Source organism: Mirounga angustirostris, unplaced genomic scaffold (genome assembly GCF_029215605.1).
Source record: "Mirounga angustirostris isolate CCGP_5_RB_7025 unplaced genomic scaffold, mMirAng1.0.hap1 SCAF_2, whole genome shotgun sequence".
NCBI lineage: Eukaryota > Metazoa > Chordata > Mammalia > Carnivora > Phocidae > Mirounga > Mirounga angustirostris.
In genome coordinates, this window is record NW_026991710.1 from 49,794,193 (window position 1) to 49,820,717 (window position 26,525).

A 26,525-nucleotide genomic window follows, 5' to 3' on the forward strand; every position below is an offset into this window, starting at 1 on the left:
TCTTCATCACTACCACCTAGGTTCCAGCCACTGTCCTCTGGCCTTCACTTTCTAGTTATAGCCCCTTAGTTGTTCTCTCTGCTTCCTTTGTGTCCCTCCTAAATTTGTTCTCAGTAGAGTTGCGAGAGGGGTACTCTTAAGATATGAGTCAGACCTTCTCCCTAGTCTGATTCATTCTCAAAAATCAGCTCTGTAATCCCTTTAAAATGCATATCAGGTACTTCATATCTTTGATCCAATTTGAATAACTCCTCTCAATAAGAGCAAATCCCAAATCTTGATCTCTTTCGCATCTTTTGACCTCCTTTCCTGCTATTCTTCCTCTACCACACTTGGCTTCAGCCATGACAGGCCACCTGCCTTTCCACAAACACATGAGGTATTAGTTAGACCTGAAAGTCCCCCTCCTCCTACCCCCCAAACAGCCACCAGAGACAACTTCCTCATCCCCTTTAAGTCTCTGCTTCACTGTCACCTTCTCAAAGAGGCTTACCCTATCCACTCTATTTAAAATTTCAGATTACTCCACTCCCACAAAATACTGTGAGGAGCAAATAAGGCAAAACAATTTCCTGACCTTGGGGAATTCATAATTTACCAAGGGAGAGAAGGACTAAGACTGATTTTTGAATGGGATGGTAAGAGAGATTTCATAATTTTAAAGAAGAAAAATTCAACTGAATAAGTTTGAAGAGCTAATTGGCGTTATTAAGGGATTCATGAATGAGGCAGTGTCCCATCTAACAAGTAGAGGGGAACTCCAATGATTTGTACAATATGGAAGGTTTTTATAGGAGAGGGTAGGACGAGGAAATTATTAGCAAAACAAAGGAAAGGATTGTTTCAGGCAAGGTCGCCTTCCCTTGGGGGAAAAGTAAGGGGTCTTATTAGGTGGAATTACCTCATCTTTGGCGGGATGGAGAGGACGCATGTGACAGATTACCTCATTGGTGTTCATCAGAAAATTCCTGACTGGTTAGTTAAGACTTACATTTGAAACTGCAATTGGTGACTTGGCCTGAGTGATGCCATTTTGGGCCTGTGGTTTTCTTTTCAACAACAGCTAGGTCCATTTAGGCAGGTTAAAGAAGGAAGCAGATGCTTCTACCTAAGGTGGCAATTTAGCTGGTTAACTACTTTTGAGTTCACTGTACTTCTGTTTCTAAGGAAACATTTGATTGTCTTTTCTTTTAGACACAAAAGTAATCATTTCAGGGGTGCCTGGGTGGCTCAGTCCATTAAGAATCGGACTCTTGATTTTGTCTCAGGTCATGATCTAGAGTCATGAGATTGAGCCCCACATTGGACTCCACTCTCAGCAGGGAGTATGCTTGAGATTCTTTTTCTCCCTCTCCCTCTGTCCCTCCCCCTGCCCAGGCACGTGCACTCCCTCTCTCTTGCAAATAAACAAATAAAATCTCTTTCTTTTTTTTTAAAGTAATCATCACAGAAATTTAGGTAATTTTATACTAAACTGAGATAGTATCTATGGTGTTTTAAAACCTTTCCATTATTGTGGATCACCTACAGGTTTATTTGTCTATTGTTCAGCAGAATGTTAAATACATCAAATTCAATTGTCTATCTCTTCTCTTACTAATGATTTTTTTGTGAACACTCTTTGTGGGAGGAGTATTTTAATTAAAAGGAGCATAAGTTTCAAACTAATTGACTAAGATTTCTACTGTGATTTTGTAAAGCATTGTAACAACTGCTTTAGAAAAGAGTTGACAGTTTATATCACCTCTAGCTCTTTCCTCTACTCAAATTGCAATTCTATGGGAGATAATTTAAAAAAAAAAATAACTTTTTCCTGTCAGTTCAACTTGACATTGATTTTTTTTTTTTTTTTTTTTTAAGATTCATTTGTTTATTTGAGAGAGCACAAGCGGCGGGGGGTAGCGAGGAGCAATCCGCTTATCCGACTGACCCACGCGGGCACCACTTTATTATTTTTAAGAGGCTTCACTTTCCTTAGTTTAACACTTGCATCTCTTTCTCTTTCTGTGTTTTTTCAGTTTAATATATCCTATTGTCCCCACCCCTACTTGACTCCAGTCCAGGTATAAGCATTGATTTTGCTGTTTGAAATCATTGTTTTTATTTCTTTATTTAGTGTTGATTCCAAACCGTGACAATTTAGAAAATTTTAATGTCATACCATAGATTCTGTGTGTCAAATATTTTATAGCTAAACTTCTTCTAGGCTGGAAAAAAATAGGTTATTTTATGTTACAAGATTCTGCAGTTGCTCATGAAGGAAAGTATTTATTTTTAAAAAATAATATTTTTATTCTTTAAATTCCAAAACAAAAAGTTATTTTGAGTTTAAGCAATGATTTTATTGGTGAAAAATAATTTTTTTTTAAGATTTTATTTATTTGGCAGAGAGAGACACAGCGAGAGAGGGACCACAAGAAGGGGGAGTGGGAGAGGGAGAGGGAGAGGCAGGCTTCCCCCCGCCGAGCAGGGAGCCCGATGCGGGGCTCGATCCCAGGACCTTGGGATCATGACCTGAGCCGAAGGCAGACGCTTAATGACTGAGCCACCCAGGTGCCCCAAAAGATGCTCAAGGTTGTATATGTCCACTGCCAAATTTTTATGCTCTTTTTTAAAATTTTACCATATATAGCATGATGGGATTGAGGGAGAGGTAGAGATTAAAAATCATAACTGGTATAGAGTACTTTAAACCAAGTATTTATTTAGGGAAAGATACTAGAAACTGATGAATTGAATACCTTCCAAATATGGGGGAGAAAAGAAACTGGTTTAAAAAATGGTCAAACATGTAAGATTTTGTTATATTATCTTGAATATTAACTTTATATTTAAAAATTAACAACTTTTTAGAACCAAGAATTATTCTTGAATGTTCTCTGTGAACCATTTTATGATATATTTCCTTCATAGATTTATTAAAATTTGAAATTATTTATCTGCAAGTATGCTGTTTTATTGTCCACCTCTCTCATTAGACACTAGTGCAGTATTAAGAGCAGAGAGAAGTGAGAGAGTCAGCTGTGCAAATCATCTGGGGAAAGACTCTTTCAGGCAGATGGAACAAGAGCAATACCCTGAACCAGGGTGATTCTGATGTATCTGAGGAACTTCACTTGGAGTGGAAAGAATAGGAGAGAAAGTACATTAGCGGAAAAAGCCAAAGTGTCTAAAATGGAAGGTTTTGTATGCCATCAGAATGACTCTGGGTGCAAGTTTCACTCAAAGTACAATGGAAAACCACAACAGAGTTTTGAGCATGCGTTACATATGTAATGTATTAAATGTTTTACATCTACCAGTTTGAAACATATTTATTAAGAGGGAAACTTCAGCCATGCCCAGACCCTAAAAGATATATATACTTCCTTAAAGTGTGGATTCATCTTTATTCTGAGAAATATTTATTTAATAAATATATATTTTGCAAGATAGCTTATCTCTATGTCTCTTTTAGTTCCTCTTAATTTTAAGTTCTTTAAAATCAGTTACTGTATTTATTCTAGAGTCCAATATACCTAGATCTAAGCCTGTAACAATTTGTGATTTTCTAGAGTTGGTTACATTTTTGCCCAGGCTACCAAGAAGCAACATATCCGAAGACTTAGATGGCTACAGTTATCAAAACTGTGTGACATGGGTGGAGGGATAGACACATAGATCCATGGAACAGAATAGAGAACCCAGAAAGAAATCCACAGAAATAGACTCAACTTATTGTTGACAAAATTGCAAAAGCACGAATCCATAAAAGGAGAAGCTATTGATTTGGACTTCATCAAAATTAAAAACTTTTGCTCGAGGGAGGGGGGAAAGATGGCGGAGGAGTAGGGGACCCTATTTCAACTGGTCCCCGGAATTGAGCTGGATATCTACCAGACCACTCTGAGCACCCACGAAACCAGCCTGAGATGTAAGAAGATCTGGATCTCTACAAACAGAATATCGCAGGCAGTTGGTTTCGAGGTACGAAGCAGAGAGCCGTGATTCTGCGGGCAGATATTGGAGGATAAACGGAGGAGGGAGGGTGCCTGAACGTGGGGATCCTACACCGCTGGTGAGTGACAGCCTCATGTGGTGTGGTCAGGGCACAGACTCGCAGACCAGTAGCGTGGGGAAAGGACTTTAGGGCAGCCCCCAGGGTGGAAAACCAGACCGGCGGGGTCACGTGCACGCGAACCAAAGCCCCCCAGACAGAAACCGGAGCAACGGTCATGTGCACGCGAACTGCAGGCTCCGAGATGGAAACCTGGTGCGCCAGGGTCGCGCTGGTGAACTGCAACCCCCGGGGGTGGAAAACCCAAGCAGCGGAGTCGCGCGTGCAAATTGGGAGTGGCTGGCGGTTTTAGAAGCACAAACGGCAGAGACGTGCCCCGACCTGGAGGCAGGTCTGGGGGTGCTGCGGAGGGGCGCACAACCCAGGACGCTGCAGTTTATAGCAGCAGGGACAGAAACGGAGACAGTGTGGCCTGGAGAGCTCACTGAGGAACAGACTGAGGTCTCTCTGCTCTGAGGCAGAGGGTTGGAAACGTCTCTTCTGCTCTGACTCGCGGAACAGACGCGGAAAGCTGCCAGGGAAAGGCGCCAGAGAACAAAAGCCCCAAAGACTGATTCCCACTGAGCCCATCCCCCGCCACAGGGGCACAGGGCACCTCCGCCCAAACGGGGTTGCCTGAGTAACAGCACGGCAGGCCCCTCCCGCAGACAGGCTGGGAAAACAAGAGGCCAGCAACCCTAAGGTCCCAAGAAAACAGGTGCATCTTACTTGGGTTCTGGTCAATAATTTGGACTCTATACATTCCCTCAAACACCCATCAACAGAATGACTAGGAGGAGGAGCCCCCAAAACAGAAAAGACTCAGAGATTATGACTTATGCTGCAGATTTACAAATGGATGCAGATATAACCAAGATGTCAGAGATGGAATTCAGGCTAGTAATTGGGAAGACAATGGCTAGAATGGAGAAATCAATTAATGGCAACATAGAGTCTCTAAGGGCAGAAATAAAAGGTGAATTGGCAGAACTTAAGAATGCTATCAATGAGATCCAATCCAATCTAGATAATCTAACAGCTAGGGTAACTGAGACAGAAGAGAGAATAAGCGATCTGGAAGACAGTATAATAGATAAAAAAGGAAAAGAGGAGGCCAGGAAAAAACAACTCAGAATCCATGAAAATAGAATCAGAAAAATAAGTGACACCATGAGGCGTTCCAATGTCAGAATCATTGGAATCCAGGAGGGAGTGGAGAGAGAGAGGGCTAGAAGATGTATTTGAGCAAATCGTAGCTGAGAACTTCCCTAATCTGGGGAATGAAACAAACATTTGAGTCCTAGAGGCAGAGAGGACCCCTCCTAAGATCAAGGAAAACAGGCCAACACCCTGGCATGTAATAGTAAAACTTGCAAATCTTAGAACCAAGGAAACCATCTTAAGGGCAGTTAGGGGGAAGAGATTCCTTACGTACAGAGGGAGGAACATCAGAATAACATCAGACTTATCCACAGAGACCTGGCAAGCCAGAAAGGCCTGGCAAGACATATTCAGGGTACTAAATGAGAAGAATATGCAGCCAAGAATACTTTATCCGGCAAGGCTTTCATTTAGAATGGATGGAGAGATGCAGAGCTTCCATGACCGGCAGAAGTTGAAAGAATATGTGACCACTAAGCCGGCCCTGCAAGAAATATTAAGGGGGGTTCTATAAAAGGAGAAAGACCCCAAGAGTGATCTACAACAGAAATTTATAGGGACAATCTATAAAAACAACATCTTCACAGGCAACATGATGACAATTAATTCATATCTTTCTATAATCACTCTCAACGTGAATGGCCTAAACACTCCCATGGAACAGCACAGGGTTGCAGATTGGATAAAAAGACAGGACCCATCCATATGCTGTCTACAAGAGACTCATTTTGAACCTAAAGATACATCCAGACTGAAAGTGAAGGGATGGAGATCTATCTTCCATGCCAGCGGACCTCAAAAGAAAGCTGGGGTAGCAATTCTTATATCAGACAAATTAGATTTTAAACTAAAGTCTGTAATAAGAGACACAGAAGGACACTATATCATTCTTAAAGGGTCTATCCAAGAAGAAGATCTAACAATTGTAAATATCTATGCCCCCAACATGGGAGCAGCCATCTACATAAGCCAACTGTTAACCAAAATAAAGAGTCATATTGATAACAATACGTTAATTGTAGGAGACCTCAATACTCCACTCTCAGCAATGGACAGATCATCTAAGCAGAAAATCAACAAGGAAACAAGAGCTTTGAATGATACATTGGACCAGATGGATCTCATAGATATTTACAGAACATTCCACCCTAAAACAACAGAATATTCATTCTTCTCGAGTGCACATGGAACTTTCTCCAGAATAGACCATATACTGGGTCACAAATCAGGTCTCAACCGATACCAAAAGATTGAGATTATTCCCTGCATATTCTCAGACCACCATGCTCTAAAACTGGAACTCAATCACAAAAAAAAAAAAAAAAATTGGCAGAAATTCAAACACTTGGAAGCTAAAGACCACTCTGCTCAAGAATGTTTGGGTCAACCAGGAAATCAAAGAAGAACTTAAACAATTCATGGAAATCAATGAGAATGAAAACACATTGGTCCAAAACCTATGGGATACTGCAAAGGTGGTCCTAAGGGGGAAATACATAGCCATCCAAGCCTCACTCAAAAAAATAGAAAAATCCCGAATTCACCAACTAACTCTACACCTTAAAGAACTAGAGAAAAAGCAACAAACGACGCCTAAGCCACGCATTGGAAGAGAAATAATTAAAATTAGAGCAGAAATCAATGAATTAGAAACCAGAAACACAGTAGATCAGATCAACGAAACTAGAAGTTGGTTCTTTGAAAGAATTAATAAGATTGATAAACCACTGGCCAGACTTATCCAAAGTAGAGAAAGGACCCAAATTAATAAAATTATGAATGAAAGGGGAAAGATCACGACTAACACCAAGGAAATAGAAACAATTATTAGAAATTATTACCAACAACGATATGCCAATAAACTGAGCAATCTGGATGAAATGGAGGCCTTCCTGGAAACTTATAAGCTGCCAAGACTGAAACAGGAAGAAATTGACAACCTGAAGAGGCCAATAACCAGTAATGAGATTGAAGCAGTGATCAAAAACCTCCCAAAAAACAAGAGTCCAGGGCCTGATGGATTCCCTGGGGAATTCTATCAAACATTCAAAGAAGAAATAATACCTATTCTACTGAAGCTGTTTCAAAAAATAGAAACAGAAGGAAAACTTCCAAATTCATTCTATGAGGCCAGTATTACCTTAATCCCCAAACCAGGCAAAGACCCTATCAAAAAGGAGAATTTCAGACCGATATCCCTGATGAATATGGATTCCAAAATCCTCAACAAAATCCTAGCTAATAGGATCCAACAATACATTAAAAGGATCACCCACCACGACCAAGTGGGATTTATCCCTGGGATGCAAGGGTGGTTCAACATTCGCAAATCAATCAATGTGATAGATCACATGAATAAGAGGAGGGAGAAGAACCATATGGTCCTCTCAATTGATGCAGAAAAAGCATTTGACAAAATACAACATCCTTTCCTGATTAAAACTCTCCAGAGTATAGGGATAGAGGGAACATTCTTCAAGCTCATAAAATCCATCTATGAAAAACCCACAGCGAATATCATCCTCAATGGGGAAAAGCTGAGAGCCTTTCCCTTAGGATCAGGAACACGTCAAGGGTGCCCACTCTCACCACTGTTGTTCAACATAGTAGTAGAAGTCCTAGCAACAGCAATCAGACAACAAAAAGAAATAAAAGGTATTCAAATTGGCAAAGAAGAAGTCAAACTCTCTCTTTTTGCAGACAACATGATACTTTATGTGGAAAATCCAAAAGACTCCACCCCCAAATTACTAGAACTCATCCAGCAATTCAGTAATGTGGCAGGATACAAAATCAATGCACAGAAATCAGTTGCTTTCTTATACACTAACAACGCAACTATAGAAAGAGAAATTAAAGAAACGATTCCATTTACAATAGCACCAAAAACCATAAGATACCCTAGAATAAACCTAACCAAAGAGGTAAAGGATCTATACTCTAGGAACTACAAAGCACTCATGAAAGAAATTGAAGAAGACACAAAAAGATGGAAAAATAGTCCATGCTCATGGATCGGAAGAATAAACATTGTTAAAATGTCTATGCTACCCAGAGCAATCTATACCTTCAATGCCATCCCAATCAAAATTCCAATGACATTTTTCAAAGTGCTAGAACAAACAATCCTAAAATTTGTATGGAATCAGAAAAGACCCCAAATCGCCAAGGAGATGTTGAAAAAGAAAAACAAAGCTGGGGGCATCACGTTGCCCGATTTCAAGCTATATTACAAAGCAGTGATCACCAAGACAGCATGGTACTGGCACAAAAACAGACATACAGACCAATGGAACAGAATAGAGAACCCAGATATGGACCCTCAACTGTATGGTCAAATAATCTTTGACAAAGCAGGAAAACACATGCAATGGAAAAAAGACAGTCTCTTCAATAAATGGTGCTGGGAAAATTGGACAGCCACATGCAGAAGAATGAAACTTGAGCATTCTCTAACACCATTCACAAAGATAAACTCAAAGTGGATGAAAGACTCAATGTGAGACAGGAATCCATCAAAATCCTAGAGGAAAACATAGGCAGTAACCTCTTTGACATCGGCCACAGCAACTTCTTTCAAGATACATCTCCAAAAGCTAGTGAAACAAAAGCAAAAATGAACTCTTGGGACTTCATCAAGATAAAAACTTCTGCACAGCAAAGGAAACAGTCAACAAAACAAAGAGGCAACCCACAGAATGGGAGAAGATACCTGCAAATGACACTACAGATAAAGGGCTGGTATCCAAAATCTATAAAGAACTTCTCAAACTCAACACCCAAAAAACAAATAATCAAGTCAAAAAGTGGGCAGAAGAGATGAAAAGACACTTCTCTGAAGAAGATATACAAATGGCTAACAGACACATGAAAAAATGTTCATCATCGTTAGCCATCAGGGAAATCCAAATCAAAACCACACTGAGATACCACCTTACACCAGTTAGAATGGCCAAAATGGACAGGGAAAGAAACAACAAATGTTGGAGAGGTTGTGGAGAAAGGGGAACCCTCTTACACTGTTGGTGGGCATGCAAGTTGGTACAGCCACTTTGGAAAACAGTGTGGAGGTTCCTCAAAAATTTAAAAATAGAGCTACCCTATGACTCAGCAATTGCACTACTGGATATTTACCCCAAAGACACACATGTAGTGAAAAGAAGGGCCATATGCACCCCAATGTTCATAGCAGCAATGTCCGCCGCAATAGCCAAACTGTGGAAAGAGTCGAGATGCCCTTCAACAGATGAATGGATAAAGAAGATGTTGCCCATATATACAATGGAATATTACTCAGCCATCAGAAAAGATGAATACCCAACTTTTACATCAACATGGATGGGACTGGAGGAGATTATGCTAAGTGAAGTAAGTCAAGCAGAGAAAGTCAATTATCATATGATTTCACTTATTTGTGGAACATAAGGAATAACATGGAGGACATTAGGAGAAGGAAGGGAAAAATTGGTGGGGGGAATTGGAGGGAGAGATGAACCATGAGAGACTATGGACCTGAGAAACAAACAGGGTTTTAGAGGGGAGGGGGGAGGGAGGATTGGTTAGTCGGGTGATGGGTATTAAGGAAGGCAGGTACTGCATGGAGCACTGGGTGTTATACGAAAACAATAAATCATGGATCACTACATCAAAAACTAATGATGTATTGTATGGTGACTAACATAACATAATAAAATTAAAAACTACACACACAAAAAAAGAAGCAACATATCCCTTTTAGTTGATAAAAAATGATAGCACTACCTTCCTCACTGACCCACACCCCTCCCCGTTTATCAGACATTTGCAAACACACATCTTTTAATTTCCTAAGTCAGAGAGACTATTTCCAGTTTCATAATACTTGTGAGAAGTAAGCTGAGGAGATACTTCAAAATATGAGTGAGTATGAAGGGAGAATATTCTTCACACTACCATGGCTCCTGGAGCATCACATGACCTCAACTCTAATGCTCTTTTGCATAAATAACAAGAAATGAAGGATGCTGACTCCATATCACTTCCCCCTATCTATACTGGATCACCAATTGCCAACAGTCTTTGTCTGACTTCTGATGAAGTTGCTGTAAAAAGGAGAAATTATTAGAAGAAGAAAAGAAAGTTCTATCTGTCTTCCTTCTATCTCTGTGCAGGACAGGGAGGAAGGGAAGAAAGGTAGCCTACCTAGGGATAGCAAGGAGGATACTTTTTGCATATGCATTTGAGAAGAAGAATTGGCAGCTAGCTCTGGTCAGACTTCTTCAGTTTGTGAAAGGGGTAGATATATCCAAAATTAGCTATTTATAGAGAGAGAACAGCTGAAATTATGGATTTGAAGAAAAATAAACCATTAAAAATTCTTTTATTACTTTTTTCCTCTACTCTTTTTATAGAACTTTTATTAAAAAGTTGAAAGAACAGTACAATAAACATTCATATACCCATTTTTCTGAATTTACATTTGAATTTTTGACAAATTTGACTGTCACTTTTCTGTGTATGTATGTCTATATATATTTAGCTGTGTTACTTGATTTTTCAAAAGTAAATTGCTGACTTTATAGTATCTAATTCCTAAATCTTCCAGCAAACATGTTTTAAGAACACAGACATTCTCTCCCTACTATTAACACACACAGGAAATTTAACATTAAGTACTATCCTCTAGTACAGAATCCTTACACAAATTTTTCCAATAATTCAAATAATGTCCTTTATAGTCTTTGATTTTCCTTGCAGTACCCAGTCAAGAATCGCACATTGCCTTTAGTTGCTATATCTCTTTAGCCTTCTTTAATGTAGAAGTTTTCCTACCTGTTTCTGTCTTTCATGAAAAAGACATTTGGTAGAGTCCAGGCCATTTGTCCTTTTAGAATATTACACAATTTCAATCTTTCTGATTGTTTCCTCATAATTAGATTCAAGTTAAACATTTTTGGCAAGAAATCCATGTGGGAGATACTGTATCTTTTCCGTTTTATCAAGAGGCCCCTTATTGGAACATTGAAAAGGACATTGAACTTTTTATAATTAAGAGGAATCTGTCGAAACATATTTGAAAAATTTGTTTTATTCATCTCATTTTTAAAATTGTAATGTGTTTAGTCTACTCTTTGTTTCTCAAATAGTTGACTGTTGTCTTTGTAATAGGCAGAGTTCATGGTCCAATTAATAGCACAGATAAGTAATCAGCAAAATCAGTGCTTTGTGAGAAATGTCTTACCATTGTGGTAGAGGATGCTGTGGTTAACACACGGGAACGAGTCTTAACTTGACCTTGCAAGGTCAAGGAATATGCTCTAGATGAAGGCACATAACTGTTTAAGCAAAATGAGAGTGACAGGGTTGAAGTAGCATGAAATAAGGCTGGGTTTTTGTGGTCTTACAGTACATCTTTTCAGTAAATTTTATATTTTTAGGAGTATTAATAACACTTTGATTGTTTTTACTCCTGGGTTGTAGTGGAATTTTTAAGCAAAAAGAAACTTGTGATCTTCTCATACACAGCTTGGATCCTTACACTTACCATTTTTAGGTTCTTTATCATCTTCAGTAAATAAGCTTGGCTAAAAATAGCAGCTGGAGATACATCTGCAATTCTAGTTTGAAATATTTTATTAGGAATAAATAATCAAGTTTATGGAGATTCCAAAGAGTGGAGATTGAGTGAGAACTTTACCTCTCAGAAGGGCCTGGCATGTCCTGTAATAATAGGAGTGAATGTCATTTCTTTAATATGTACATACATTATCTCATTTAATCTGCAACACCACAACAAGTATTATTATCATAATTTATTTGCTCATTTTATAATCTGAAGGGAAGTTGCAATAAGAATTAAAAATCAGGAGACTTAGGGTCCTGATGGCAGTTCTTTGGGAAATCGCTTCTTGTTCTCAGGCAAATCATCTAAATTCCCTGTTTCTATTGTTAAATCAGTTAAATAAGACTAATAATTTTTTTCTAACATTATCTCAGAATTATTCTAGGGATTGAGTAACAAAACTGTATTAAAATCATGTTGAGAATTATAAAGTTTTCTGAAAATATATTTTTTTAATTCATGATATGCTTACCTGTCCTTAAAGCCCTTGAGCTCTCGATTCTGGGGGTAGTTAACTGTGAAGGCCCAAATATTTACTTTTGTTTCTAATAAGATATAATGATTTTTATCTACTGCTATACAGCTAAGTTTTCCCTAAAAAAGAGAAGAGTTTAGGCTAGTGCTTTGTCTCACTTTTTGAAGTGACAGATTTTTTTTTTCACAATGAAATTGTCAAATAATCGATTTGCAGCAAGTTATTATCATAACTACAAATAACTTTTCAGCCCTTCAAAATGTTGGTTATATGGACATTAAATTCCTGCAATATCAGCACTTCCAAATTCAATTTTAAGTATATTCATAAATCAACACTAATACAATCAATACATAACTTTTTTATTGATTGCATTTATTCTTCATTAGTGAGATAATTTTTAGGATTGACTAACTGAAGGAATTATTTTTTTATTAATTTAAATATAATAGCTCTACTTACCCAATTTACCCATTTTTAAGAAGGTATTATCAACCAACTAAGCAAAAGAAACCAAGCATAAAAACTCTTCCACCCTAATGTTCTGAAAATATCCTTAATTGCTTATACTGTTCTTAGTGAGAACTAGTTGATATGTTTACTAACTGTATCTATTTGTTCCAGATCACAAAATTTTACTTTTTTTTTTTTTTAACATGGAGGCTATTCAGTGATTTTCTTTTTTCCTAGCCTGTTTCATTCCATTGTGTCTAGTAAATAAAGTGATAAAGCTAGAGGACTACTGGACTCTTGAGGAATTAGGGCAGATTTTCAGGATAGTTATTTATATAGCTTCCTAAGGTTAGGCAACAAGGTCTACTTGTATAAATAAAATTTTAAAAGTATTTGAACAAAAATATGGCTGAACTAAACCATTTTTTCTGTCTCTACAATTCAAAGGACTGCCAATCTACTATGTGTGCCCTTACAGTGTAAGCATCCCCATTTAAAGGTTTTCTATGGTTGGTTTCTATGGTTATGCATTTTAAACCCCTACTCTGTTTAAAATGCAATAAATTTATTCATGAAAATGGAAAAAAGGAAGCCCAGCAACCATCCCCTTTTTCTTTTTCCTGAAGTTGCTTTAGTTAAGAAAATCAGTTGAAATTGGAATAAAGAACTAAAAATGAGATGTGTGTGTGTGTGTGTGTGTGTGAGTGTTTATATTTACATTCTGTTTTATTTAGTACCTGAAGCAGAGTAGGCATCCAATGAAAGTTCTTAGAATGAATCTACCAAGATTTTGTTAGATACTTTGGGCTAGGTGCAGTTTCTATTTGTATGGTTTTCATAATCTAGTTATGCAAAATTACTTTCTCTTTTAAGCCGAAGTTGATTTGTTTCTATTTTAAAAATGTTCTTTCTTATTGTGGTGAGTTTATCTTTGCTTACATGACAAAGGAAATTATTCTATGAGAAGAATGATACATATGTAACAATAAACATATCTGGGTAATTCAAGTCTGGGAGTTCCATTATTTCCTTTTACTATACTTCAGCTTCACTACACCTTGCCACATCATCTAACCCCTTTAAGAAGTACTTTCAAAAATTGTGTGTGTGTGTGTGTGTGTGTTAATAGAAACAGTCTTAGGAGAAGTTACCCATTTTGTATGAGACTTAGGAAATTTCCTGAATAATCGCCAGCAAGCTTTGTCTTAATAAAACTGCTGGATTTAATCATTGCAGTCAAAGGATATTTTTAAGAAATTTTTACCGAGGCAAGCCTGGGTTCTATCCATTTCTAAGGAGCTTAGTATAATTGGGTCATAAAAGGAGATACAGGAAAGAATCTGTGGTTCTCTCCACTGGTGGTGAAGTTGTGAAGAGCATAGAGTATTTGACCACAAGTTAGGGTGATCAACTTTTTAGAGAGCTCAATGAGAAACAGCACTACCAGATCAAAAATATACTTAATATTTAATAAGTAATTATACACATGTGTTATTACTGCTTACCTGTGATAATTAATAGTGTTTAATACTAATTAATAGTAGGGCTAATAGTGTGAGAAACTATAGAAACATTTTCTAAATGTGTCTTTCTGTCCTCTGATATTACAAATCTTTTATTTGTAATAAAATATTTAATGTATTTAAATTTGGTGGCTGTATCATTGCATATTTTCAGATATATAAATGTGAGACTTAAAAAAGTTAGTACAATAATTAAACAGATATGACATATTTAAAAGAAATAGTTATGAAATGTTTCTTTCTGTTTCTCTTTTTCTGTCTTTTTTTAGAGAATTAAAAGTGAATATAGTCAAAAGTAAAATTCTCTTTGACCTATAGTTCTGCTTTTACCAAGCCCACATTACATAGATTCCTAGTGTCAATCCAATGTGATGACATCAAACTAAATATCTTCTCAACAAAAATGTTGAGGATAGGGGTGCCTGGCTGGCTGAATTGGTAGAGCATGCAACTCTTGATTTGTGGTTGTGAGTTCAAGCCCCACATTGGGTGTAGAGATTACTTAAAAATAAAACCTTAATAAAAATGTTAAATATAGAATACAAAGGATTTTACTTAATGTCATTACCTAGTAGGTTTTTAGACTTGTAGGAATTAGTTCCCATCTCTCCACATATGCCCCTCCACTTTGTATCTAGAGACTTATTTTGTAGACCAGCTTTTTATTCGTCAGTTCTTTTGCATCTGTGAATTCATCATATAGGTTGTCCATGTCCAAAATATTCATCATTTTTAAACACTTCCAAGCACACTGGTTGTTAACATAAAGTAGAACACTATCAAGGATAATGGTTTTAAAGCACTGAGGTAATTTCACTTTATGATTTCAAGATTGGATTCCAAATTAGTCACAGTTTTAGTGAAGAAATGAGACAGTCCTGTTTAACTTGATTGCCTTTGGTAGTGACATTTTCTTTGAAAATAGTCTTAAATCCCCCCAAAATAAGTCATGTTTTTCTCTGTATGAGATTTTGTCCTAATCTACACAGAACTTCATGCAACTCAGGTGAAATCAGTTTACCTTTTCTAGGTTCCTTATAGCTTTTTCAGAGTACAGCAGTTTTGGAGAAACATCATAAAAATTTCTCTTACTATAAACTTTTTCTTCATTCTCATCTGTCATATATTTCAAAATTAGGGAAAGACAGTCTTTTTGTCCCACACTTTGAAAAGAGGATTTTATAGAAGACCAGTATTTTAACATCTTCTCTATGACCAGGAGCAATGATATCCATCTTGTAAGACATGTCTCAGGAGATTGTCTCCTTACCTTTAGAAAGTTAAAACAAAAACAAAAACAACAAAAAAAAAAAACTCTGCACATTTTGAGGAAACTGAAAAGTGACCAAAAGTTTCATTATAAAGCTTCATTGTCACAGGTAAGCAAACCACATCTCCTTTTAGCTGCCTTGTGTACAAGGTATATAGGACATTTAATAGGTAAGAACTGTTTATTTTCTTTTCTAAAAAGTTTATAGGCTAAATGGAATTTTCCAAAATTTACATTTGCACTGTCTGTTGAATATGCACATAGATGAGCAAAGTCTATTTTATGCCTAAACAAGGTTTCAACAGTGTTTTGTTTATGTCTTCTGAACTTTCATTAAAATTTTTATAGAAATCAAGAAAATGATTTCAACTCCATGTTTCAAATCAAAATACCTAAGAGGTAGGGGAAACATTTTTTGTTGCCAAGATTCAATACATCATTTGATATATTATAGAAAGTATGATTATTAATAAAATCTGATGGACTGAGCCCTATACTATGAAGGGCCAAAACCCATGGCTATCAAAATTTTCCTTTTTGTTTATCCACAGCACATTTATTTGCAATCTCCACATCGGGAAAAGTAATTTTCCTTAGGTACATAGAAAAATCAAGGGAACAAAACAACAATGAATGTTTATTCTTATGGTATACTCCAGTGCATTCAATGACTGTTAATTTCAACTGAGCATTGGTGTCTTTTTTGGGGGAGGAGGAATTTTTTTAAAAAAACCTTTTGATTTTACAAAAACTTGTCTGTCTCTTCCCAAACTTGTGAGAATCAGCCTCCATATGCACATTCATTCAACCTTCTCTTTCACGTGTATGTGTGCATTTCTGCATATTGTTCAGAATGTTCTGTCTTGGTTATCTCTCTAATCTGGTTTCATGAATTCTTCCATGTGTCTTTAAAATAGCATAGTTGTTTAGCCCTTTTTAGTATTGTCATACTATTATATTAGGCTCATTCTCAGTTTCATCAATGAATTGTTAGAAACATGGTCACAATAATTACAATGTTAAAAATTGTAGTAGTGCTATCTTGATACAAGGCACAAAAATTAACCCGAAGTCATAGAGGAAGACATGATCCCAAGCACTAAAGCTGTATCACTCAGAGGGATGCAGCAATGGATGATCCAATACTGAGAAGTGCAAATCATGGATGCCAACATCAAGAGTCGGGGTGAAAAACAGCAGAAGTTACTAAAGAAAGTAGTTAATCAATGCTACATCCATTCAAAACTACAGATAGTATAGCTTCTAACCTCTGATTTTTAGGCTGTCATTCAGATTTGTACTTTTCTTCCAAATTTCTGAAGCATCTCTGATGGCTGGGATCCTTTTATGTCTTGAGGAGGACTTTCCAAGGATTGAAAAACATAGTACTAAAACTAGGATAGTCCTGAGTAAACCTAAACAGTTAGTTACACTCTCACCAATCCTAACCCTACTGCATACTAGTTGAATCATCTGGGATAAATTACTCAATGTGCTTCAGTTTCTTCATCTATAAACTAGAGATAATAATATCACATTGTGATGTTTTGTATGATTAGATATCCTAATAAAATAAGCACTTCCAACAGAATATTAAATTTTTAAGTTATATTTTAGCTATTATTATCATCATTACCTTACTTAACTCAGAAATACTAAGGATGGAACTTTGTCTGCCTAGCTTCTTTTCCTACCGTCACCCCAGATACTCCTAAAATCTTCTTATTTACTGCTCGATCATTTCATTCCTCTAAGAAGTTCTAACTGATCACTAAACAGTTTTTGGTTTATCAACTCTAATCTACCCTTTTTAACCTATTACTGTGTTTAACTCTCAACTCCAGTAAGCTACTTAGTTCCTACATTTTCTACTATTTCCTTTTCTGTTTCCTTCTTTATGATAGTTGTAAGTTTGGCTCACCAAATATGGTGAGATTTTATTTATTTATTATTATTATTTTATTTTATATTTTTTAGAATGGGAGAGAAAGGGGGAGGGGCAGAGGGAGAGAGAGAGAGAATCTTAATCAGTCTCCACACCCAGCCAGAGCCCAAGGAGGAAGGGGGGGGCTTGATCTTACAGCCCTGAGATCATGACCTGAGCCAAAACCAAGAGTGAGGCACTTAACTGACTGAGCCACCCAGGCACCCCATATTTTGTTTTTTTAATTCAAAGCAAGAAACTTTCAAATAACTTAGAGTGTGCTATGCTGATTTGAACCCAGGGAGATTTGCTGAATAAGTTCTATTGAATCCAAAGGACAGTTGGTTTTGGATGTTTTTGTGACCTCTTACTTGCTAGTGTTTCTCTTTTAGCAATTAAAGCCTGAAAATGTTTAGATTTTTTTTTTTAAAGTAATACAAACTTGAAAATTTTTTGCTAAGTTTTTGGTTCATTTACTGTAAAAATTCTAAGAAATGCAGTTATATTACTCTTCTCGCTGGGTTATTCAACTTTGACCTTCATCCTGTTCTGTAACAAAATCCTAATTTCCTGAGTCCATTGAGCCCTTTATTTTCTCAAACATTTGCAGAGTGAACTTTGTGTCTGGTGACCTGGTTCCCAAGAGTTAGAGCAATGCTAGGAACTGATTTAGAGAGTTTATACAACATTTATCAGAAAATAGTCTTTTGTAACCCTACTGACTTATGTGATACATTAGTAGCAAGGCAAGTGCTCATATGTTTGCAAAAAAGAAAACTTATTTTAGCTATGTTACAAATGTTTCAGAATAAGATATGTTTAAGAGGCAATTTAAAAATCATGTTATTATGCTTTAACAAATCTGACTGAACATTTAAGTATACACATTATTATGCAGAAAGTAAAACAGGTTATTGATAATTACTGGCCCACATTTAATAATTACTATAGGGTGATTTTCATGTAGTGTCTGGAAAATGCAACTTTCCAAAATTTTGAAAAAAGAAAAAACATCTAGAGGGTTTCAAAATTAATTAATATAGTTTGTGCCCCATCTGGAAACACTTATGCAGTTAAAGTGAAAACCATTTCAAATCTGTTTCTCCATCTTGTTTGTTGACTTGCCTTTTGGACAATAAAGTTAGAAACATCAAGATTTCCACAAAAGGTCTTAGTGTACTCAGATTGAATTATTATAAATCATAAGACAAAAGTCACATTTACCTTTTTTGTAAATTTGGATTTAGTTTCATTAAATGTACCTATTTGTATATTTGAGTGTTTTACATTGACAGAGTAGCTTTCACAAAACATCATTGTTTAAGATATTTTTATTTCCCAAATATGACACTCACCCTTTGGTGGTATTTGAGTTACTCAGCAAGCTATCCATAGTGATAGGACAAAGCAAATTCACAGAGACAAACGTAAAAGGGAAAATCAGAAACTTTCCATAGGTTTTACAAAATATTTGGCATTTCAGATATGAATAGAAACTTCATAGAAAGCCTGAAAAATAAGTATTGTTTTTAATAAAAATTTCTTTGTAGAGAGGATAGAATCATTTCATTTCCCAGAAGTATCTTCTTTCCAGATATCGTTTTGGGAATCACTCTGTCATTCTGCTTGAAGATTTTCTCTCACACCTCACCATCTTCTCTTTAGAAGTTAATCTCCTTGAAGTTTTTGATTTTTTGTATTTAAAAAAAATTTTTTATGAGTTTGCAAGCCATTCTTTCCAATAAATCATACTAGTTTATGAATGGTACACCCTCGGGGGGAAAATATTAGGTATATATCTTCTGTTGCTACTTTGTCTTTTTGTTATAACTGAAGGAAGAATATAAAGGTGAAATTAAGCCCCTTTATCTTTTATTATTCAAAAGTCATAAACACATTTGTATGGTAATGAATGTAGAATTCAAATTCTAAAGTTAAAATCTGCTTCCTTTGGACGATGTAGGAATTTTGTGACCTTAATTCATCAGTAACACAAATATTATTAGTAACATAATTAAATTGGCAACATTATCAAGTGGACTTAGGTAATTCATCAGTTAGTTGGAATAATGTTTTGTGTCCTTAGTTAACATAATATTAACATTTATTTTTGTTATGGTTATTCTTTTTCTGATCCATCCCTTATCATTTTTATAAACTTTTGATTATTTATATGAAAGTAGCTGCCAAACAAGGAAATAATCCAGACTGTTTTCAGATTTTTTTTAAAGATTTTATTTATTTATTTGACAGAGAGAGAGCACAATGGGGAGGGGCAGAAGGAGAGGCAGAAGCAGACTCTCTGCTGAGCAAGGAGCCCAAAATGGGGCTCCATCCCAGGGCCCTGAGATCATGACCTGAGCCAAAGGCAGATGCTTAACTACTGAGCCACCCAGGTGCCCCTGTTTTCAAATTTAAAAAGGAAGTAAGAAACATTGACCTTGTGTAAGAATTACATGAAAGATCCCACATTTCTCAAAACAATCAAACAAAAAAATTGACTTTCTCACTTTCATATATATATTTTTTGCTTTCATATATATTATCTTAATTACTTATCATAAGAATCTGAAGCCTTATTTTATCTCTACGTGTATGAGGCTTTTGATACTCAAAAGGTTAAGTAGTTTATTCAAGGTAACAGTTGTGAAATTGGACTGACAAGGTTAAATCCATGCTTTTAAAAGGACTCTACGATTTACTCCTGAAGTCTTCTTCCATGCATAGTTTGGTCTCCATTGTCATAATTGTTTAACAGCTTGACATTTCGACGTATCTTAAGATATTATGGTGTAACAACTTTCTCATTCTCCAGCTCTAATTTTATCTTTTACTTAAGATCTTAGAGTAGGTGATTTAAGAACCCGAGATTTAAGAGTCCCAAAGATTGTGTAATGGGCAGTATGATACAACTTTTAGGTTATAATTGAAATCCATTCTAGAAGGTGGGGATAATTTAAGAGAGATTCATTTATTTAGTCAACACATTAATTGTGCATCCACTCTATGGTAGACAATTTTGTAGGACCTGTGGATACATTGGTGATCAGAAGAGATAAAACAACTTATTCTCTTGGAATGTACCTTCTAGTGGGAGATACAGACAATCAACAAGCAACATTAACAAAATATATAGTGTAGATTAAGTGCTGATGAGAAAAATAATGCAAGGAAAGTAATAGAGAAAAAGAACAGGGAAAAGGTGTTTGCAATTTTTTAAATATGGTGACTCAAAAAAATGCTCTGTGAGAAGGTAACATTTGAATGAGGGACTGAAGGAGAGTAGCAAGTAAGCCATGCAGCTATCTTTTGAAAGGGCATTCTAGGCCAAAGGAACATCAAAGGCAAAGCCTCTGAGACTAGAATGTTTGCAGCATATTCACAGGATGGAGCAGGCCAACTAGGTGGAAAGAACTGAATGAAGGAGAGAATAGGAAATGATATCACAGATATGCAGATGTTACAGTGCCTTGTAGACCCTTGAAAGACTTTGGTTTTTACTTTCTTTTTTTTTTAATTAACATATAATGTATTATTTGTTTCAGGGGTACAGGTCTGTGATTCATCAGTCTTCTATAATACCCAGTGCTCATTACAACACATACCCTCCCCAATGTCCATCACCCAGTTACCCCATTCCCCCTCCCCCATTCCCTCCATCAACCTTCAGTTTGTTTCCTAAGATTAAGAGTCTCTTATGGTTTGTCTCTCTCTGGTTTCATCTTGTTTCATTTTTTCCTCTCTTCCCCTATGATCCTAAGTCAATCAGAGAAAGACAATTATCATATGATCTCACTGATAATGTGGAATTTAAGAAACAAGGGGAAGAGTGGTTTTTACTTTCATTGAAATGGAAAACATTGGATGCCTTTCATCAATGAGTCATATTCCCTGAATTACATTTAAAAAGAATTTCTCTGCCCTGTTGAATATAGAGGGAAGGGGGGCAGGGGTCAAAGTGGGAAGATCAGCTAGGAGGCTCTTAAAAAATGGGTAGCTCCAACCAATTTGGTGTAGTTGAGGTGATGAGCAACGGCCAGATGTAGAAGGCAGGCCTACAAGATTTCCTCAGGGATTCTTAATGAAAGAGAAGAATCAATATGACTCCTAAGTTTTGGGCAAGAATACCTCAAAGAGTGAAGTTGTTGTTTATTGAAATGGAAAAACAGAGGGAAGAGAAGTTTTTCTGGATGGTAGAGGGAAAAGCAGGATATGATGAGGGGCTTAGTTTGGGACATATAATATTTGATACCTTTTTTAACATCCAGTGGAGATTAAATGAATGCAGAGCTATACTGACATAGAGAATTCAGCTCTAAGGCATTTGGTCTAAGCAGAGGGGATTATTGCCATCATTCAAAAACAAGTATTTCTTAAGCATCTTTTTGTGTCAAGCCCAGTACTAGGTGCTGGCATATAACATTAATAAGATATAAAATTAGTAAGGCACATAATGGTATATAGTGCATATTGTAGGTGATTAAGTAATAATATAGTGCAGTGCTCACAAATGTAGAACTTTGGAAATAAGAATATGTGTGATCCGTTATCACATTGTTACAACCATACCTAAGAGTTTCATTCAACTGGTCATCCACTATTACAACCAAACCTAATGAAACTCTTAGGTCATCCTCTTGAAGGGTTTTTGTTGTTGGTGGTGGTGGTGGTGGTGGTGGTGGTGTTTTTCATGGCTTGGCCTCCTGGAATTTCTGTTATGGCGCACTGTTATAAAGAGGGCTATTCTCACAGCTCTTTTTGGCATTTAATATCCATTGTTCTATTCCTTTCATCTTATTTATAAAATTCAAGGGTTGGGTTGTGTTTGAAGGGTCCTGCTCTCACAGTATAGTACACACAAGGTAGTTGGTGCTGATGTTTTCTGAGCTAGACGGTAATACCCGAAAGGCGAATTAATCAGTAGACTCTTGTGTTCTGTCTTTGAGTGTAATGTACTTTTCGTACTGATGTTTTGACATCTGGTGTTCTTCTCTTAATAACTCTGCATGGGGTTTTTGAAGGACTTATGAAGGCACTGAGTAAAGTAAATACATTTCTAATAATGCAACTACCCAGACAAAGGCAGGAATTTTTTGGTTTCTTCTTTTCTTTCTTTCTTTTTTTTTTGTTTTGTTTTGTTAGTGTTTTAGTTCTTTAGGATACATTTGAGAATGTGTTATACCTGCCATTTTTCCCATTATAGAAGACTGCTGTGCTGAACATTGGTGCTTGATACTCAATCACAGCATCTTTCCTTTGAGTCAAAGAAGAGAGCAAATAGCCCTCTGTTCAGGGAACCAGGTAGCACTAACCACTTTCCACTCTCAAACAGTAAAAGTAATTTAAGGTATCTGAGACCCAACACGACTTTAGTAATGTTCCCTGGAGAACAAAGCAGTTATAGCGAAATTTCATGTAGTTTTCTTTCATGATTTGAGCTCCTTCCGAGAAATATATCTAGAGTTATGCAGGAATATTTCAGAACTGTTTGACTGACAGTGTTCTAGCAGAGTTCTTTATCAAATAACTGTGAAGACTTACCTGGCGATTTGAGAAGACCTATGATTTAGGTTACAGCATAGTGACTGGCTTGTAAGAATTTCCATATTCAGAATAATCTTTGTATGAGTTTTGTATAAAGCAGAAAAGTATGAAGTTTGAATAAAAACAAACAACACTAGAAAACCTGGATATTTATGTATTTTTAAAGTGAGCTAACAGTGTGGAAGACAACTAAATGTAGTAATTTCCATCCTAAAATAAAAATCAGTGTGTATGATCTACACAGCTGAAAAAGATGTCAATTAGAAACACATTGCTTTGTTTCAACTAAAAAATTCCCCATGCTTATGTTACACTTTTACTACTTAAGCATATATCCATAAAAATCAATGTCATTGTTTTCTGTTTTTTTAAATTTTGTATAAATGGCATTATACCATATAGGTCCTTTGCCACTTACACTTTTAAAAAATCTAATACTAGGTTTTTGAGAAGTATCCATGTTTGTGACTATAAATTTAGATCACTGATTTTCTATTACTCTTCAGCATATCATTTCTATAAATCAACCATTATTTATTTGTTCCCCTACTTATGGAAATTAGGTCTTCAGGGCTTTTCAAGAAACCTACAAAGAAAAGAAACATTGGTAGTCATAGACAGTTTCTCACCTGTGCTCCAACATCTTGGCATGCTGATATGTTGGGCCACTATAAATTCTAATGCTTCACAGAAGTGGTTTTGGGTAGAGACAAACTACCATAGGGAAGGAATAGAGTTTGGAATCTTAGAACAAGGGCAGAAATGAGATAGTACACAGAACAAGGTACACGAAAGGAATGGAACTCACAGGACTATTTTAACAGAGCCCCCCCAAAATCCAGTTTTAGTACAGAAGCTTTTATGAGCTTTTTCTTTTTATTAGCCCTGTTTTATGCTGCTATCGGGGATAGTAATACTGAATGCTTATTTTCCATCTGTGTATAACAGGCTCTATTCATGCAAAACCCTTCAAGGATCAAACTTCCTGATCTCCTTAAGCCATTCAATATGAATATAAATCCAGTGAATATCCTCATTCTTTTAGATCTTCCACTAAATAAATGGTATGCATATGTGGCTGTTCATCAGAATTAACTGGGAATCTTTATAAAAATGCATACGTTTATGAACTCAACCTTGGAGATTCTGATAAAGAACTTAAATGACAGAACAATTGTATTTTTTTATTAAAAAGTCCCTTGGTGATTTAAAAAGCATTTTAGTTGAAACACCACTTCCCTAAGTGTATAACTTAATTTTTTAGAGTATTCCTTAGTGCAAGTTGTCAAAAAAAAATAGCCTATAAAAGTGATATGAGTTGAAAAAATAAAGCTTTTTCCTGAAATCGTAGGCCAGAATTATGTTGATTTGCTTCAAATATTTGTATCCTGAAAATACATATAACCAAGAAAAGTGCAAACACTATTGTCATCCCTGAATATCAAACTGATTTACACCTCAGGGAGAATATTAAATGCTTTACCTATGACCTAGAAAACCCAAATAATTAAATTATCTTATTCACTGTGCGTGCATAGGATATGTAGTACATTATGAAAATCACGCTCCGTGAATCCAGGTCCTCATAAGACTTCACAATTTGTTATGCATAATTGCAACTTATGGCTTTTCTGTTGTATTTCCAGCACAGTGATGCAGTCCATGACCTTCTTCTGGATGTGATCACGTGGGTTGGAATTTTGCTGTCGCTTGTTTGTCTCCTGATTTGCATCTTCACATTTTGCTTTTTCCGCGGGCTCCAGAGTGACCGTAATACCATCCATAAGAACCTCTGCATCAGCCTTTTTGTAGCTGAACTGCTCTTCCTGATCGGGATCAACCGAACTGACCAACCAGTAAGCAACTTACACTGATAATAGGAAAAAATGTCTCGATTTCCAGCTTTCCAGTACTTGAAATATTCTTGTTTGAAAGTACCCTCTCTTCCAGTTGTCTAAGATTGTTATTAATTTTCAGATCTTGTTCCATTTTCCCTTTTTTTTTAACCCCATTATTGTAAAGAAGCAGTGAATGTTAGGGATGTATGACTGTATATTTCTTGAGAAATTCTGTTCATAACCTTGCCTTTCTCAAGAACCGTGTCTCCTCATTAGTTTGTGTGTGTGTGTTTGTTTTGTTTTGTTTTTAAGATTTTATTTATTTGAGAGAGAGAGAACAGCAAGGGAGGGAACACAAGCAGGGGGAGTGGGAGAGGGAGAAGCAGGCTTCCCGCCGAGCAGAGAGCCCTATGCGGGGGCTCGATCCCAGGACCCTGGGATCATGACCTGAACCGAAGGCAGACGCTTAACGACTGAGCCACCCAGGTGCCCCATGTTTTGCTTTGCTTTTGTCAGAACAGAATATTGAGGAAAGTTAAGTAAAATCATTTGGGGAATGGAAAGGTGTCTTTCCTAATTTATATAACTGTCATTTTTCGAAGTTTATCACAGGCTTTTTTTTAAAAGTCTATTTATTTTTTTTAGTAATCTCTATACCCAAAGTGGGGCTCAAACCCATGATCCCAAGATCAAGAGTTGCATGCTTTTCCCACTTAGCCAGCCAGGTTCCCTATCATATACTTAAAAAAAAAAACAGTTTATATCATATTTAAAACATCTAAAGTGAGTTTTTCGAATTGACATATTTGGAAAATAGTTCAAACGATAGGTCATTTTTAGAATTTATAAACTCTTCCCAAATTTTGTTTGACACTTTATATTTGCACAAGTTCTGTTTACACCTCTAATGTCAGCTTTGTACTTTACTACAAACTACGTTTAGTCATATCAGAAAATAAAGAAGAGGAGGAACAGAAGGAAGTAGGGGAAGAAAGGCAGGGAAAGAGGCAGCACTAACCAACTGCTTTTGGTAAAACCAAACAGAAAATATGAGTAACAGATAGTATCTAATTACTCAACAGACTCTACACCTACTTACACTTTTTGTGAGGCCCGCTCTATTGACTTAAGATTCATAGTCCATGGTCGGTCTCATGACTAAAACTATAATTGAAAAGAAAACTTCCATTTTTTAGAAGACGTGTAGGCATAATAAATAATTCATTCACTTAATGCTGTTCTCTGGTATGTGTCCATAAGTATGGAGTACTTTACAATAAAAATGCAGTTGGATTCATGTTTGTGATTACACATCCATGATTAATGGCTGTAAAGGGTACAATTATGATGATTATACTTTTAATTGGTTATCATATACAAATTGACAGCTTTTCCCATAAATGCATACATATGAATAAGCAATCAAAGAGCACATTTCTTTTCCCAAAAAAGTGAAGCCTTCTGATAACAAAAATTAATAGTTGAAGTTCTAACTCTAAAAAGCAAGAAATGGAAAACTGTGTTATTTTCCAAGAAGAAATCATTTCATTCTCTTGTTAACCTGCAATTCAAAAGCCTTGTGATTTCTTTTCATTTAGAAACCGTATTCTTACTTTTGTTTCCATATGGTATGACAAATTTTACCACATGTTGCGTACTGCACAAAACTAACTTCTGACAAGTAGCATAGAGAACAAAGA

General features: G+C 36.2%; 1 protein-coding gene across 1 annotated transcript in view; it reads left to right on the forward strand.

Moving 5' to 3' along the window:
• ADGRL3 (adhesion G protein-coupled receptor L3) overlaps window positions 1-26,525 on the forward strand; it is an 819,557-nt gene that overhangs the window by 703,129 nt on the left and 89,903 nt on the right. Inside the window, exon 16 of the mRNA XM_045881084.3 lies at window positions 24,634-24,843. Within this exon, the coding sequence (XP_045737040.1) occupies window positions 24,634-24,843 (210 nt within the window). The remainder of the gene's footprint in view (window positions 1-24,633; window positions 24,844-26,525) is intronic.